General features: G+C 54.5%; 5 protein-coding genes across 5 annotated transcripts; 1 reads left to right on the top strand and 4 right to left on the bottom strand.

The window, feature by feature from the left end:
* Positions 1-2,197: 2,197 nt before the first annotated feature.
* On the bottom strand, positions 2,198-2,893 carry M421DRAFT_73088 (uncharacterized protein; the record flags this gene model as incomplete). The annotated part of the gene is made up of 1 exon (XM_033596938.1): positions 2,198-2,893. The coding sequence occupies one exon, from the start codon at positions 2,891-2,893 to the stop codon at positions 2,198-2,200; it is 696 nt and encodes a 231-aa protein (XP_033444436.1).
* Positions 2,894-4,093: 1,200 nt separating this feature from the next.
* On the bottom strand, positions 4,094-5,003 carry M421DRAFT_425016 (uncharacterized protein). The gene has a single exon (XM_033593947.1). The coding sequence runs from the start codon at positions 4,693-4,695 to the stop codon at positions 4,246-4,248; it is 450 nt and encodes a 149-aa protein (XP_033444435.1). The 5' UTR covers positions 4,696-5,003; the 3' UTR covers positions 4,094-4,245.
* Positions 4,819-5,312, top strand: M421DRAFT_296384 (uncharacterized protein). Its single transcript, XM_033589071.1, has one exon. It carries the CDS (start codon positions 4,942-4,944, stop codon positions 5,194-5,196), a length of 255 nt encoding a protein of 84 aa, XP_033444434.1. The 5' UTR covers positions 4,819-4,941; the 3' UTR covers positions 5,197-5,312.
* A 2,676-nt stretch (positions 5,313-7,988) lies between these two features.
* On the bottom strand, positions 7,989-9,518 carry M421DRAFT_296349 (glycoside hydrolase family 16 protein). The gene is made up of 3 exons (XM_033589070.1): positions 9,298-9,518; positions 8,752-9,173; positions 7,989-8,703 (listed from the first exon to the last, which is right to left on the bottom strand). The coding sequence occupies exons 1-3, from the start codon at positions 9,353-9,355 to the stop codon at positions 8,056-8,058; spliced, it is 1,128 nt and encodes a 375-aa protein (XP_033444433.1). The 5' UTR covers positions 9,356-9,518; the 3' UTR covers positions 7,989-8,055.
* Positions 9,519-10,628: 1,110 nt separating this feature from the next.
* M421DRAFT_425013 (cell division control protein 25) lies at positions 10,629-14,815 on the bottom strand. The gene is made up of 4 exons (XM_033593946.1): positions 11,548-14,815; positions 11,281-11,497; positions 10,962-11,232; positions 10,629-10,878 (listed from the first exon to the last, which is right to left on the bottom strand). The coding sequence occupies exons 1-4, from the start codon at positions 14,464-14,466 to the stop codon at positions 10,851-10,853; spliced, it is 3,435 nt and encodes a 1,144-aa protein (XP_033444432.1). The 5' UTR covers positions 14,467-14,815; the 3' UTR covers positions 10,629-10,850.
* Between the last annotated feature and the right edge of the window lie 119 nt (positions 14,816-14,934).

Raw genomic sequence — 14,934 nt, 5'->3', positions numbered from 1 at the left:
GTCTGCTCGTTGGTAGAGAATGCAGTGGTGTTGGGCCTCAAGATGGAAGACTAAGACTTCTGGATACCCACTCAGCCTCCTATCAGCAATCGACATTGATCAGCCGTTACATTCCGCTAATTTAGACGAGCTCGAAGACAGTTTCGACACAAACATCGCGAAATTTGTCGTGACGCTACAGCATGCTCCTGGTGCTACGTCTGTGGCGACTGGCTGCCGTATGTCTGGACAATCTCCAAGCCTTATGCATAGAAGTCCCTGGTAGCACTTACCTTCATGCTGCAGTGGGCTTGAGCATATCACCCAGACAGAGTTATACACAGTGTCCAGAGCTACATTGTTGAACGCCATCACAGCCGGCCTATACGCTTCAACAAGGAGGCAAATTTACTCGATATCAGCACCAATGATGTTCATACCAAGGACGAGCACATGGATTGAATCTGTGACTATGATTGATGACCTATGCAAGCGTGCCCTGACTAACTATGACGATGTCGGCGGCCTTTATAGCCCTTCTCAATGCATCGTCAACATCGCTAGGTCCGTCTGCGACGAGGCCATGGTACCGCACTGCTGCCTCTTCATACCATGAGAGACTGGCTGCTATGACAAGTAAGACTGCACACGATACAGGGCTCGCACTTCTCGACATACTTTTTTCTGCAACATGCGAGATCTTTCAGCCCACTCAGTCTCACGAACGTCAAAGCGATGTCTCTCATGCCCATTGCTATGCTCGCGACTTTGTATCATCCCAACACTATATAGATTCTTGGTGCATACTAGGTCTCGAGATAATGCCATGTCTAGTATTATGCCACGGCTGGTATTATGCAAGTCCACCATTCCTGAACCGACTTTCGAGTTCCCAAAGCCATCTTCAGCACACTCCAGAACTTCCATTTCTGCTACGCGAAGCCAATACATCTGTCTTGGATTAGCTTACACTGATGGTGACTCTATCGACATGCGTGTTGTGAAACGTTGTGAGCTTCTATCCCTCCGCTCGTCGAGACGTGCACTCGAACCTGCCGGTAAACGACAGCATTCTCAACACCATGAAGGAGTCAAATCTGCGAGGCTAAAAGCTGCGAACAATGCCCAATAACCTGCGTATAGAGCGCCGAGTTCACACCTACGGCGAAGATCTTTCATCGAGTTCATAGTTCGCCGACAACCCAGTAAAATACCACTCGGGAACACCCCACGATCATCCTCATCTCTGCCTGGACATCATTCTTAGGATGGTAGTTTGTCACAGCTTGATATCACGGACCTAGTGCCAATGGCTGATGACGGTATGACCGTCACCACGCTCTTAGAGTGGCTGCGGATCCCCGACTGGCTTTGGGAGCCGTTTCGTACAACTGGAGCTGGGGGAGCATCTCGATGAAGACTGGGAGAGTAACATTTTTCACGCATTGGGCTCGAGGACGTTCGACACCAACGGCTCACCGATCATGCCTCACGCTAAGTTTGTCCGACCAGTGCTTCGGCCTCCACTTTGTCCTCAAGAGAAGCATCTTCCGCGTAAGCCTTTTCGAATCTCGCAGGAACTACCACCGACACCCTGCAGCATGAGACTGAGCGACTAGCTACCTTCGGAAATATGCTCAGCGACCCCTTTCGCTGGACACAACAAGCACGCCCGAGCTATTTAGCTAAACCATTGGTCATTTCTTCTACCGGCTCATACGCACCCATCCCATGGTCTCACGAATTTACCGTGTCTTACGGTCATTGTCTTGTTTGGCACGTTGGTAGTTCATTGCTTCACATTCATGTCCTCGGTTCCCGCCATCACTGCACACCGAGCCAGCTTCAACGACACCAATCGCTCTTAGAACGCGATTTCGGCCGGTACCGTTCGATACGTACTTATAAGGCAAGATGACTGATCAGACATAGCTTCCCGTGCGAAAATATGAGGGTGAGCCTGTGGCCATGCCTCACTTAATGGATCATATCACACGGCGGCATCCCAGCCAAGATGTCGGAAACCGCGATACGCTGCTGAAGATGGCGAGCACGGCAATGTGTTAAGTTCGGCGTGCACTTGGGTAGATCAAATCAAGTCTCAAAATAGTTTGAAAGGCTACAAGTCGCCTGCCTGCCACACAAAAACAGTAGGAAACGTGAGTATCCATCCATTCCTCACTCCCTTCTCTAGTATAAAATCTCCCCTCATACCCTCTCAGCGATTCCCAAACCTCCAAGCATCCTCCTCGTCCCCCCAAGCCCCCGCCCCATTCCTGTCCAGCCTAACCCTCTTCTCACACCCCTCACACCTCGCATACCTCTCACCTTTGCACTCGCACCACTCAAGCGCCCCATCCTCGCAAAGCGAACTCATCATCCTCTCCCCCAACCACCGCGCCAGTTCCTCATCCACGCTACCAACAACCCGTGCAAACTTGACGCCGCGAATACCAGTGAAGAGCTTGAGGACTGCAGCGTTACAACCGTCGAACATACTCTGCCAGGCTTTTAGCTCGAGGAACTCGGCGCCGGAGAATGCGGCTGTGGCTTGTGCGGCCGTGAAGCGTGGGTCCGTGTCGAGGCGAATTGTGAGCTGCCAGCGCTTGATTTTGCTCAGGACGGTGGGGTACAGGAGAGGGTTTGACGTTGTCATGAGGTGGGGGAGTGTGGTGAGGAGACTCGGGTGTGCGTGGAAGATGTGTGTTGTGTACAGCAGATCTTTCGCTTCTTCGTGGATTCGCTTGCATGTTGCGAGTATGGCTGGGGATGTGGGTGCCGGTGCTGGAATTCTCGATGTGGAAGCGATATCGGATAGTTTCGTTGGCGTGTTGGCGCAAAGAAGTTCTTCGTAGATCTGGTTGCGCAGTTCCGCGGGCAAGCGGAAGAATGGACTTTCTAGCTGTCCGTTCATGGCGTCGTTGGGTAGCAAGGTGGAGGATACAACGCTATCGTTGTGTTCATACTTGATGGATGCTGTCGCAGGTACATGCAGTAAGTGTTGGTGGATGCTGAGTGCGGGATGTTGAGATGGAGGGCTTGGAGATAACTCCTGTTCTGCGTGTACTATGGGGAAGTGGGCGCCGTGAGCGGCGAAGTAATAGGCGGTTGCCATATGTCTTCGTCTTTCGTTGTATAATGCTGGATTGAATCCGAGGTTGATCGAGTAGCTTCGATACACTTGCTTCGTCCTCAGTGCGGTGCTATCTGGTGGGGATCCTCAGGTGGTGATGTGACAGGTGTTCCGTCGTTCGACGATGCCCTTATCGATGGGAATGATGGTCTGATGAAGATCGAGCTCGCAGGGTATGTATATATGTATACCCTTCACCGCTTTATCGATGGCTATGTCGTAGGCTTTTTCAAATCGGGTAATGCACCAGATCGGATGTTGGTGTGATGCAGATTGATCGAATGTCGTTGGTGGTTGCTGATGTTGTTGACACCGACGTATCCACACCTTGAGTCCTAAATATGAAAGTGCTTGTGCGACGGACAAGGTTGATATCACGTTATGACATCGAGTTGAGCTGTTGTTCACGCAACAGCCCAAACCTATTTCGTCATCGGGCCGATCATCAGATAGCGGAAGTGTGAAGGTCGCGCCACGAATTCTAGGACATCAGTCCACCTGCCGCAACCTCATCTCAAGTAGCATGCAACTTTATCGCTGAGCCTCATCCTTCGACTCGGTGATTCAGCCTCAACAGTCGTCACGCGATGGCCGGACTCCTGGTACATGCAAATTGCTGATTGTTGGCTGGCGAGGCAGCCGTCTCGAAAAGCGGGGTTCGCTCAGGGGGCTTGAACTCACCACAGCCCGAAACCATCACCATTCACCATCAGGAAACACCGCACTGATTATCACAAAGCTGCCTTTGCGTATCGATTGACTAGTGAGCTGTGTGCGTGTGGACGTTTCTTGTGGTACGTCGCACGTTTCACGCTCAACAAATGTGTCTTATCGCAGTGGTGCAGTGGTGCAGTGGTGTGATGCTCGTCACTATCTCCGAGTTCCCTCAGCTGCAAGACGACCAACCCGAGTTGAGACATGTCAGTAAAAGCCTGGGCTGTTGTTACATTATTGTCATTGCTACAATATGCTTATATGCTCAAGGTAGTATGGCTCACTATCTGTACTTGTGATGCATTATACCAGGCATGTCCTTTGTGCTCTGCGCTTCTGATATAATCTCCAGTATTCTGTCTTCTTTATGAGCGCGGTGTGACGCTCCGAACATCCCCCAGCTTCACTGTCGACTTCTCTCAGATCATGAGACCTGCAAGACCGACTGCCACGGCAGCACCGATGACCTTCTTCGAGTCAACTGCAGGAGTGGAAGCCGCGCCCACAACCATTAAGATCGTCTGCGTCTGCCCTGCCTTTCCTGTCAACGTCCCCATGCCAATCGACCCTACACCGGGAAGCGGAGCTTGCGACATGGCCGCAAAGTGAAAAGTTTTGGTCTGTGGTGCCCATGTACGAATTGTGCCGACGTGCGTTTCGACCCACTGCACAGTCACAAAATCGTTGCCGGTAAGCAGTGGAGATTGAGGCACCGTCGTTATCGCAGGAATGAGAGGGAGTGATGCGGCTGGAGGCACAGCTTGATTTGCCGGCGGTACGGCTACAGGTGGTCCAACTGGTGCTGAAGCCGGCGCAACAGGTGGATCGACAACTGGTGGCGGTCCCGCAGGAATTGCTGCAGATGGCATGGCGGGAGCAGCGGGGGCAGGTGCAGGTAAAGCTGGCGCCACAACCTCAACCGGAGATGCATCTAGTGGCGCAAAGCCTGGTGCTTGACGAAGTCTAGCAAAGCTCAGTACAGATAGATAGTCAAGGATGAAAGTCTGAAGCCAACAACTCACTCGAGACCTTCGTTGAGACCTGGAGGTCCTGAGTTAGGCGTTGAAAGACCGGAAGTTGGGGTGAATCGTGCAGCTGCAGTCGTTATAGTCGGCATGTGTGGTGCAAGTGCAGACAGTACGTTGTGGTCAGCAGGACTGCTTGTCGTGAGCTCCGCCGAGAGTATTGCAGCCAAAGTAGATATGCGCATGATGTCCGGAGGAGCCACGCCTCTGATGAGCCGGTCTATACCAGCGTGTTGGTCTCGATATAGCGAAGATCCTGCTTTGACGAAGGTAACAGTTGTGCTCAATGTTTCGGAGATGCAATCAAGCGACTGTTATTCGTTACACAACTCGATGTCAAGGTAGGTATCGCTGGTGACAATTCACGGACAAACGTATACTCTCCGAGAAACGACAGACGAAAGATGATGCAGACCAAAAAGTAAACAAAGAGTGTGTCAAGTAGAGGTGACCGAGCTAACAGGAATTTGAAGTCCTGCAAGAAGCGTCAAGCACAGAAAGAACTACCTCCAGGATCGAGGCTGCTGTTTGCTCAGATGGCGATGCTCCTTCCATCACTGCTGATGATTCTTGCCGGACAACGTTCGCACAAAGCTGCAGACGCAAACGACCGTATCCTCTACAGGGAGCCAGACCATGCAACAGCTAATTCTTTGGCTCCTCTCGCCGTTCAAGAGATGCACGATCCCAGAGTATGGCCGTTGCTGGCATGACTCTGGTCAACAATCAATGACTTTCAATGCCACCTACCTTGCATGCCTCAAGGGCAGGAAGTACTCTAGAGGTCGAGGAAGCATTCACCAGCCACAACCAGGCAGCGTCCGCATTCCACCTCCAGCCTTACCTTCCTCGCTACCAAGATTCACCACTTCACCCGCCCTTACCTCACCGCACTCGCATCCGCATTTCCGCATCTACCGACATTCATGAGTATCCGCATTTGCTGGTCTAGTGAATGCACTCAGTTCCCTATCGGGAAGCCTTGCATTCGCCCTACCGTCGCAGTCGAATCGAGCGCAGCGTCGGCTCCAGGGGCACGGGAAATCAAGCATTTCTCGCCCTCGCTTGTGCTACCGAGAGGGGTAAAGAAGGAGTCTAGCGCGGCGCCGGTGAAGCTTAGCATTTATTGACGGCAAGCCATAGAGAAGAAGAATGGGGCGCTTGCGTAGCAACAGGAGATACCGTAATCTGTCAATTCGAGATGCGGACTGAGGAGATGAAGAATTCGGCAATGGCCGTTGCTGTGGGTGAGTCGGCGATGAGACAAGGGCGCGACGTAAAGCTGGACAGAGTTTGCAGGCCGCAGTAGTGTCTGGCTTCGCAGAGAGGAGACTGCATATGCAGATGCATCTGGCCAAGAACTGTATCTATCCCAAGGGATCTCGGCATGTCGTGTCCTTCTCCGCGACCCTTCGTTCGCTCGGTCCTAGTGTAGGTGTAATGTTTGCTGAGAGTTGAGGTCGCGCCAGATATGCTAGCTGATCAGCATTCGCACAAGTCTAGCATGCAGAACTATCGTAGCCTGCACAACGAGGAGGAGCAAGATCACCGCTGATGTCACAGTAGCCTTGTCGCCTTCCCCATAGGTAAGCCCCACTCGCAATTTGCAAGCCTCTTCGGTCGGGAAATTTTCGCTGACTGCAGCGGAGAGCGGCGCCCGTGCCCAGCGTCCGCCATCGCCAACGCTTCGACCAGACTTGCACATGCATGTGTGTATCCCTCCACCGATCATAGTCACGGCTTGCACACCAAACATGCGTTCACAAGCACCCAGACGAAGATGCTCAGGGCCACAGGCAGACAAAGGTCAGGGTCCCTAGCCGCCATCGCCGCTCAACTGAGTGTCAGCTGCTTTAGACTATGTACGCCTCCAAAAATACCATTTCCGCGAGGTTCCGCCGCGTGCAAAAGGCCTGAGCTCCGCTATCACGAGTGGACTACCATGTATTGCCGGCCCGCTCTGTCACGCTAGATACTCGCACACCCCAGCAGGCCCCGTCGTGAGTGCAAGTCCCAGTAGGCAGAGTCAACCCCCCGGCCAAGCGCGACGCAGGTACAGCTACAACCGGCAACTCGTCGTGCACTCGCACCTGCGCTGGCGCTGAGCCTTTCAAGTGCAGTACACTTCCCTACCGGCAAATCCTGACAAAGCGCACAGGACAACTGCACAAAACGCAACGAAGCTCCAGTGAATGGCAACAATCCGTGTGCACACAACTTCATACCGTCTAACGCATCGCATTTCACCTCACTCACAGCGGCGCCTTCGGGCAGTTGCTCGACCCGTTGCTTGGGATCAGCGATGCTCAGATCGCGCGGCGCTTCTGCATGCGCGTCCTGTTGGCACTTGGTGGTGCGGACACGCCTCCGCACGCTCAAGAGCGCACAGTCGAGCGCAAAATTTACAGTCAAGTCCCGGCACTTGGCGTCTGTTGTTTTCCGGACGGCAACGCTCAAGCCTATTGGCGGGCCACAGCTTGCGTAAGGCGCCGAGACTGGGCTTCTCTGGGTAAGGCTTGGGGTTAGAGAAAAGCGCTCAGATTACGATCGTAGTAGTGATTACTGAGATTGTGGTATTTTGATTTCCTTTGGTGATCAGGCTGCGGATACAGTGATCCACAACCAGTCCCGAGAAGCTACCAGTCCCTCCAAAAAACTTCTGCTTTACAATGCGACGATACTGAGAAAGCGGCCGTAACGGCAAGTGGTATAAGTTCCTACCCAAGCAAAAAACCCCGTCGTAACCTCCAAGAGAACATCAAGCCTCAGCCCCAAGATGATTATGTCGGGATAAGATTCGCGGGTCGAAACCCGCTGGACAGAAAGAAGGTGAAAAAGAGGCTGGCGTACCAAGCCTTGTAGCAAAGTCTATGCACAAGAAAGAGATGAGAACGCCACGGCGCGGGCAGCGACCGTGCCACAGGATGTTCGGTATCCGAAGAGATGGCCCAGCAGGTAGTCAGAGCGCTCTGCACGTTTCGACAGAAAGGTGTGGTAGTGTTGTAATAACGAAGGAGTGTTGGGTAGTCCAAAAAGTGCGATGCAAGGTATCCAAAAACGCCGTCGCCTAAGTCATGCGCTCATGATGCCGCGTCTCGAGTACTTCGTGAAAAGTCTCGATCGTCTGTGGCTGTCGCGATAAAGAAACACGGGAACAGAGTGGTAATGTTCAGTGGTTGATTGTACGGTGCTTCAGCGGCACTACTACGCTAGCGTCCAGCTGAACAAAGTGACCAGCAGAGGGGCTAGTATCGAAATCGCTGGTGCGCCGAACAGTGTTGCTCCGTTGCTGTAGAGAATCTGGCCGGTAGTCATACCCTCTTGCTGCGAGAAGAAATACGTTTTCGGTGCGTCGGTGCCTAGCGAGACATCTGGTGCGGATGTTTGCGCAGGAATAGCGCAGACCTTGGCCGGGTCAAACTGGGGGCAGCGCTTCTTGTAGGCGTTTTGCGAGCGGTCGGTATCAGTAGAGTTAAAGTATCCCTTGATGTAGGACAAGGTCATGACGGTGTCGGCACTGGGAGGTCCAGCAGACCAGGTGGGATCACCATTGCTCCAGTGGTTGAAGAAGATGCCGCCGCCCTCGCGAGGGATCTGCTCAGTCATCTCCCAGAGGAAAGTACCGTCAACGTAGAAAGTGACTCGGTCGGCGGTCCAGTCGAAGCGGTACTCGTGGAACATGCTGTCAGGCTGGAAGGGAAGAGCCGCGACCTTGAAGGTGGATGTGCCAGCAGCGTCGTTTCCATGAGCAACAGATTCTGGGGATTGCAGAACGAGATTGACGGCGCCGCCAGAGCTGTTGAACTGGGACGAGAGGAATTCCAAGTCGATTTCCTGCGAGTTATTGTAGTACTGTGAATAGTCAGCATTGACCCAATAACCGTCACCAAAGTGTCTTACAAAGAAGAAAGCACCGCAGGTTCCCGACGAGTTCGAGAGCTTCATGCCCACACGGAAGGATCCAAGCAACATGTCGTCTCTGATTGAGACAACTTCCGACCCGTTGACGTATCCGTTCGAATGGTCGCCGCGCACCCACATCTCCAGACCGGCATCACCACCGTGTTGAGCGTCACCCGACCAATTTTTCGAGTTCTTGAGCGGGTTGGGAACGACGTTGCCCATGCTGAACTCCTTCCCGTACGATATCCTCTTGTTATCGGCGGGCACCGAGACGTTGTAAACCTGGGGTCTCCATCCATAGTCGGTGATGTTTTTCGTGTCCATGTGCAGGAAGTCGCTTTCCATGAGTTCTGTGAAGACGGCATACTCAGAATCCGTCGTCTGGTTAACCGAGTATCCACATTCGCAGGCGGCATTGGCTGTAAGCGTGGTCGGTCAGTATTGTGGACTATTTGTGTTGTGTGGGTGTAGATAATGGCGGGACACATGGGCGCCCGCGGAGAGCCTGAGTAGACAACCTCTCCGCCACCAATTGCAACTTACCCAAGCGCGACACGGCCAGCAGCAACCAGGGCATGGCGCCCATTGCGGAGTGAAACATTATTATTGCGATTAGGGTATGTTGCAGTGAGCGACTAGGGTGAGGAGAAACTGGATGACGGAGGGCAAACCGAACGAGTGCAAAGAGGTTTGTAAAGAGGAGTGGGAGGGCCGTGGTACAAAAGCAGCCAGGCACGGCGCCGCGCTGGGCGCTGGCACACCAGGGCAGCGGCGGTGCAGGGTTGAATCTGGCAATTACTGTACGAGCAGCCAGTCACGGGCTGGGCCTGAGCGCTGCCGATTTCCTCTGTGCAGGAAGGCGCCGAAATCACCGTACGAATTTCTGTGGAGAACCTAGAGCCTTCGTGCGCGCCGGCGCAGTGGGACTCACCTGTCAACTCGATAGTACGAGCGCTGCAAGGAAGAGCCATCGAGAAGGCTAAGCGCAAAGCGCTGGTTGTCCGGAGGCTGGCGTATCACAGCAGGACCGCAGCAAGCAGACTCGAGCTGCAAAATAGCGTTGATAGTCCCTCGAGCGGCAATGACACCAGTACAGAGGGCCAACGGTTGAGCAGCGTCACACGGCATGAGCCTCCCTGATTGGCTATCGGCAAGGGAACAAGTGTGCCCAAGAGCATCCAAGGAGGAAGTTCAAGGAACACCCTTGGCTGTCAATTTAGTGAGCGGCGCCGACAAGCACATCTCTGGGGAAGCAGCCCTTGAAGAGCGCACGGTGTTGCAGTACCAGAGACCCCCCTGCCAGCCCGTGCAAAACCACACAACGCCATGAGGATCTATGGTCACGAGGGCTGCAGACCCTCGGCCTGCCCATGTACTCTTGACGCGCTCTGCCAGCCTCTGCCGCATCCGGCAAGTGCAACGGTCGTGTGCCAGGGCACGCACGACGCTCAGTGGCCGCCCACTGATGCTGCATCCCAGCAGGCCCCTCACAAGCGACCCTCGAAAATTACATCTCGAAACCAGCCAAGCAGAATGCTCGCAGTGCTCGCACGACGGGCGAATTGCGAAGCCGCAACAGGAAGGCAGCATGAACTACGCTCGGCATGTTCAGCTCTTTCCGGGAAGGCCCAACATGGCACTGACGCAACGGGCGCGCACAAATTGGGATTAACCGCGGCCTTTCGCCTACTCTCCGAGTACGAAGGTCATTTTAACTCGTCTTATGGCATCACGATTCACGAGCGGCGAAGGCAGCGCGCATCGTCGGATCCCTGAAAAGCAAGCCGTCCACGCACACAGCGCGACTGCGCTGCAAACACCCGTTCACAATTCTCACCAAGCGGCGGTCTCCTAAACGTCCGCGCAGCTTCCAGAAATATGCCGACGAGCGAGCATGATTCAATAGATTAAGTAGGTAGGTGAGTAAGTGAGCCGTCCGTAGTTCGTTTTCCTACGCCAAAAAATGCAACAGTACTGAGCAATTTTTGCCCGCACGCCATAAATCTCGCGCCTCAATCGTATATCGTAGCGGAAATGTAAACCAACGCCATTGCCACCATCCAAGATCGATAGATCGAACGCATCGTGGGGTATCATCACAAGAATCCAGACTCGGAGAGAAGTCTGTCTCAGCGTTAGTAATGCGTCTGTGTTTCGAGCACTGCGTCCCGAGCGGTATAGCATGGAATGCATTGGAATACACGTACCTTGCAATCTTCTCGTCTTCGCGCTCTCGCGGCTCAACGGATAAACTCATTTCGTACATCTCGTGCACGTCGCCTGCGGATTGCATGTTTGTCAGGATGTAGTCCTGCAGATCAGGCACAGGCTGCAGCGGGTATGGCACATTTTGATACTGCTGAATGTCGCGGATCACCTCGGCTGTCTTCGCGCGCTTGGCGAAGTTGATCAAGTTGGTCTTCTTGATCAAAGAAGGGATACCGTCTTCAATGAAGGTCAGATCAGTAAGGTAGACACCTAGACTAGTCAGCCGAGTTTGAGGTGTTACAGCTGCAGCACACTAACCGAAGAAAGGTATACAGGGTGGGTTCGCCCTGTGGAGTGTGTCCCGATACTCCGCAAAATTCCTGGTGCTACCCATGAGTTTGCGCATGCTCTCTAGCACAGTCATCGACCGTGCGTTGACTGCCTGCCATGTCCTGTTCAGACGATGGATGGGCGCAGTTCCCAGGGCTGAGATGATTGATGTTAGTGTCGAGAAGTTGTTCAACGACCGACATTTCTGACATGTGTTAGCCACGAGAATGGTCAGAATACCGTCACACAGCTTACATCGGCAACGTTGACAAAGTGTTTGATGACTATCACTCTGCGCTTGACGTCCTGCTGGGTCAAGATCATCTGCGCCACCCAATTCGTCAACTGGTTAGAGTGAAGGATGAGCGCCTTCACATTTGCAGCTGGGTCCGGTTCGCCCGGTGCTAGCTTCTTTTGCCATGTCTTGTTCAGGCACTCTGTGGGTCGAATCTTGCCATAAAGTTTCGATTCGATGATAGTCAGCTGGCGCGCGAATTCCGTGGCGTCAATATCCAAGAACTTCAGCTTCTTCATGTGTTTTGGAAGAATCGGCTGTGGCGTCTGAGCGCTAAGTGTGAGTACGAGCCGCTTCGTCGGCATGTCCGGGCCACGAGAGCGCTGCTCGACGGAGGTCATCAGGGGTGCGGCGCCGGGTGTGCTAGTTGTCGCAACATGGTCCTTCGCGAAGTTGTACACTCTTTGAATTAGTATCCGCGCCTCCTCATCATTGCCTTCCATCCAATAGTTGTCGAACCAACTCTTCAGGATATTGACCACACGAAACCGGATAGGCTTCTGCTTCCTATCTACCCAAGTCTGGTATATTTCTCCTGCGAGACCATGAGGCGGCTGTATGCTCCATCGCTTGACCAGCATTTCGAAAAGCTCAGATGCGGTAGTAAATGAGCGGTATGTGAGGAGGAAAGTGTTGTTGAACGCTGGATCCAGACGGTCGTGGCGCGTAAGTTGCTCGACAAGCCCTGCCAGTGTACCACCACGGAGCTGTGGTGGCGTAACTTTGTGGTCGTAAGAGATCTCTCCTTCGTGGTCGAGCTTCAAGTACTCCGGCGTTTCCTCGACTGTGTTCTGCGGTATGACTGGTACTTCGCCGAAGAAATCCTTCAGCTTCTTGTTGTTCCTTGGAGGTTGAATCGGGTCGATCTTGGAGTCATCTAGGGCAGTGCCTTCGCTGTATGTCTTTGACTGGGGCAGATCCTTCAGCAAAGGCCTTAGTGTCGCTGAAGGTCCCCGAACATGCGAAGTTGCGAGCTCAGAATCCGTGTCGGTGAATCTTCGAGAGTCAGTGCGAACGGCGATGTCTGAGAGGGGGACTGCTTCTGACAAGTTCTGCAGGTGGCCATACTGCTGGGCGACGGTGGTTTCGAGGTCTCGTGAGACCGCTCGTACTGCGTTGATTCGATCTTCTAGAGAATCACCTCGCAACTCGGCCCACTCGTCGCCCAACGGTGCTGCAACTCCTTGGCAAGCTATTACCAGTTCTGCCACCACATCGTAGACCTTCTGCTTCTGCATGCTGAACTCGCCGAGTGACTGTTCCTGTGTAGTCGAGTTGATTGAGGAGAGGTTGATCGATTCGACCGTAGACAGCCACGGCCGACACACTTCAAGAACCTTCCCTCCAGCTGTACATATGTGTTCACCAACCAACTGATGTCTTTGTCGGGAGATGACCTTGTCGCGTACAACGCATTGCTCATCCAACCGGCGGACACTCGATACAATGAGTCGTTTGATGTCCTCCAATCTTTCCAGCACTCGCGAGTCCAGCTTCACTGTTGGCTCCATAGGAGGCTCGAACTCGTCCTCCATGAAAGATGAGATGCCGTTGCTGTCTCGTGGGTCTGCGCCGTTGTTGTGCCAGTTTCCTCCAACACCGCTGCCGACGATGAAGCCAGGCACTAAGCGAGGTATTTCTTCTCCGCGTTGTTGACGAGCTACCTCGACGAAGCCATACACGCCATTCAGGACACCATCAGCCTCTTTCAAGCACTTTGAGTACGAGTCTGGTGGTGGGAAGTCGGACGCGGCGATGTGTGAGGAGAGGACCAGCTTGGAGAATCTCGACATGGTTTCGCGGAAATGCGGGTACAAAGCCTTGTTGGTGGAAATGATCGAGGGGTTCCCGGAGTGGTTGTCGGTGGTTCCCGAGCCAGCTGCGAGCAGCAGTCGCAAGTGGTCAGAGATGTCTTCTGCCCTCTTCACAAACTCAGAACGTTCGCTGTTGTTGATGGCCAGGCGGTAGCGCTCGATGGCGCGGCGCATGTCTTCCACCATGCGGTTCCAGCTCAACGGCACGGGGTTTACGTCGTCGTAGAACTTTCGCTGCGCAGAAGCTGATTGCCCTCCGCTTGTTGGGCTGCTCGCAAAGGAGGTCGCCGAGGTGCCTGCCGGAGTCATTCCAGCGCCCGAGAAGCTCGTGCCGTTGGCGTCGTGCGATCTCGGTGCCAGACCCTGGTTCATAGACTCCATAGACGTTGCTGGCGAGACGCCGTCTGACAGCCGTTTCCTGCCATATGAGCTCTTGTGGCCCGGCCCTTCGAAGTCGGAGGCTGATGTGTCGTCGTCGGTATCATACATGGTCCCAGAGGCGAGTAGCTCTGCCGGCGGCCTCGACGAGTCTGGTATGAAGACATTTGTGCGGTCGCGCGGCCCGCTCTCGTTGGCCGCCGGCGACTCGAGCGGCAGCTCCATGGTGCTCACGCCGGTCAGGGTGTTGAAGTAGAACAGGCGGCCGTCGGGCGTCGCCTGGGGGATCCAGAAGGCGGCCTCCTCCTCCTTGCTGCTGGCATTGTGGGCCTCGCTGTGGCGCTCCATGGGCAACATGGTGTCGTTGCCGTTGATCGACTCGGCGTCGGACTCGGTGTAGTCGGTGCCGCCCAGCGACTGCGTGTCGTGCTCGTCCGGCAGGTCGACGCCGTTGCGGTCGTCGTCGACGCTCTCGCTCGGGCGCTGCACGACAGTGCAGTAGTTGCTCGGGAACCAGCCGCGAACCCCGTTGATCACCCCATCCCACCATCCACTCTCCAGCTGCGTGATGACCTGGATGATGTCGCCCTGGCGGAAGCTCAAGCTCGTGCGGTCGTCGGCGTCGTAGTCGTAGAGCGCCTTGACGTACATGCCCCCCGTCGTGATGGTGCCACTGTAGCCGTTCATCGCGGCGGCGCAGACAGTCGCGCTCGTTGCGTCTCGTCAGGGCGGGGATGGGAAGGCTGCTACGTCGATCGGACTCCAAGCGCGCCTTCCCTCTGCAGCGGCGCGGTGCGGGGAGCGGCAGCTAGGCGAGCACGCGGCGGTCTGCTCTGGAATCGCAGTGGACGTCAGGAGGGTGGTGCTTCTACAGCGGTTGTCTTTTGGCTCAGGGTGGGGACGCAATTGGGCTAAAGGCGGCATGCGAATTAGAGCCCTCACAGTCACGCCTAGCGGGAGCGACGCAGCGAATGAGCTCTTGCAACGGTCGCGCAGCTTCACAGAGGTACAGAGGGGAGGGCAGAGGCTGAGCGAGGGAAAGTGCTACACCAGGGAGCATCGTGGAGCCATACGCGCGCTGAGCGGTCAAGTACATCTGTCACGTGACTGCGAAGCGGGCTCATGCCGTGTCAGGGACTACGCAGGATGCATCGC

The sequence above is a fragment of the Didymella exigua genome (assembly GCF_010094145.1).
Source record: "Didymella exigua CBS 183.55 unplaced genomic scaffold M421scaffold_41, whole genome shotgun sequence".
Taxonomy (NCBI): domain Eukaryota; kingdom Fungi; phylum Ascomycota; class Dothideomycetes; order Pleosporales; family Didymellaceae; genus Didymella; species Didymella exigua.
Note: the sequence above shows the minus strand (reverse complement) of the source record. Positions and strands in the feature narration are given on the sequence as shown.

Coding starts and splice junctions, on each gene's coding strand:
- M421DRAFT_296349 (XM_033589070.1), bottom strand. CDS start 9,355: ATGTTTCACTCCGCAATGGGCGCCATGCCCTGGTTGCTGCTGGCCGTG. Junction 9,174..9,297: donor GCTGGCCGTGTCGCGCTTGG/GTAAGTTGCAAT, acceptor CCACGCTTACAG/CCAATGCCGCCTGCGAATGT. Junction 8,704..8,751: donor CCTGCGGTGCTTTCTTCTTT/GTAAGACACTTT, acceptor GACTATTCACAG/TACTACAATAACTCGCAGGA.
- M421DRAFT_425013 (XM_033593946.1), bottom strand. CDS start 14,466: ATGAACGGCTACAGTGGCACCATCACGACGGGGGGCATGTACGTCAAG. Junction 11,498..11,547: donor ACTTTGTCAACGTTGCCGAT/GTAAGCTGTGTG, acceptor AACACATGTCAG/AAATGTCGGTCGTTGAACAA. Junction 10,879..10,961: donor GAAGACGAGAAGATTGCAAG/GTACGTGTATTC, acceptor ACGCTGAGACAG/ACTTCTCTCCGAGTCTGGAT.
- M421DRAFT_296384 (XM_033589071.1), top strand. CDS start 4,942: ATGTGTGGTGCAAGTGCAGACAGTACGTTGTGGTCAGCAGGACTGCTT.
- M421DRAFT_425016 (XM_033593947.1), bottom strand. CDS start 4,695: ATGCCATCTGCAGCAATTCCTGCGGGACCGCCACCAGTTGTCGATCCA.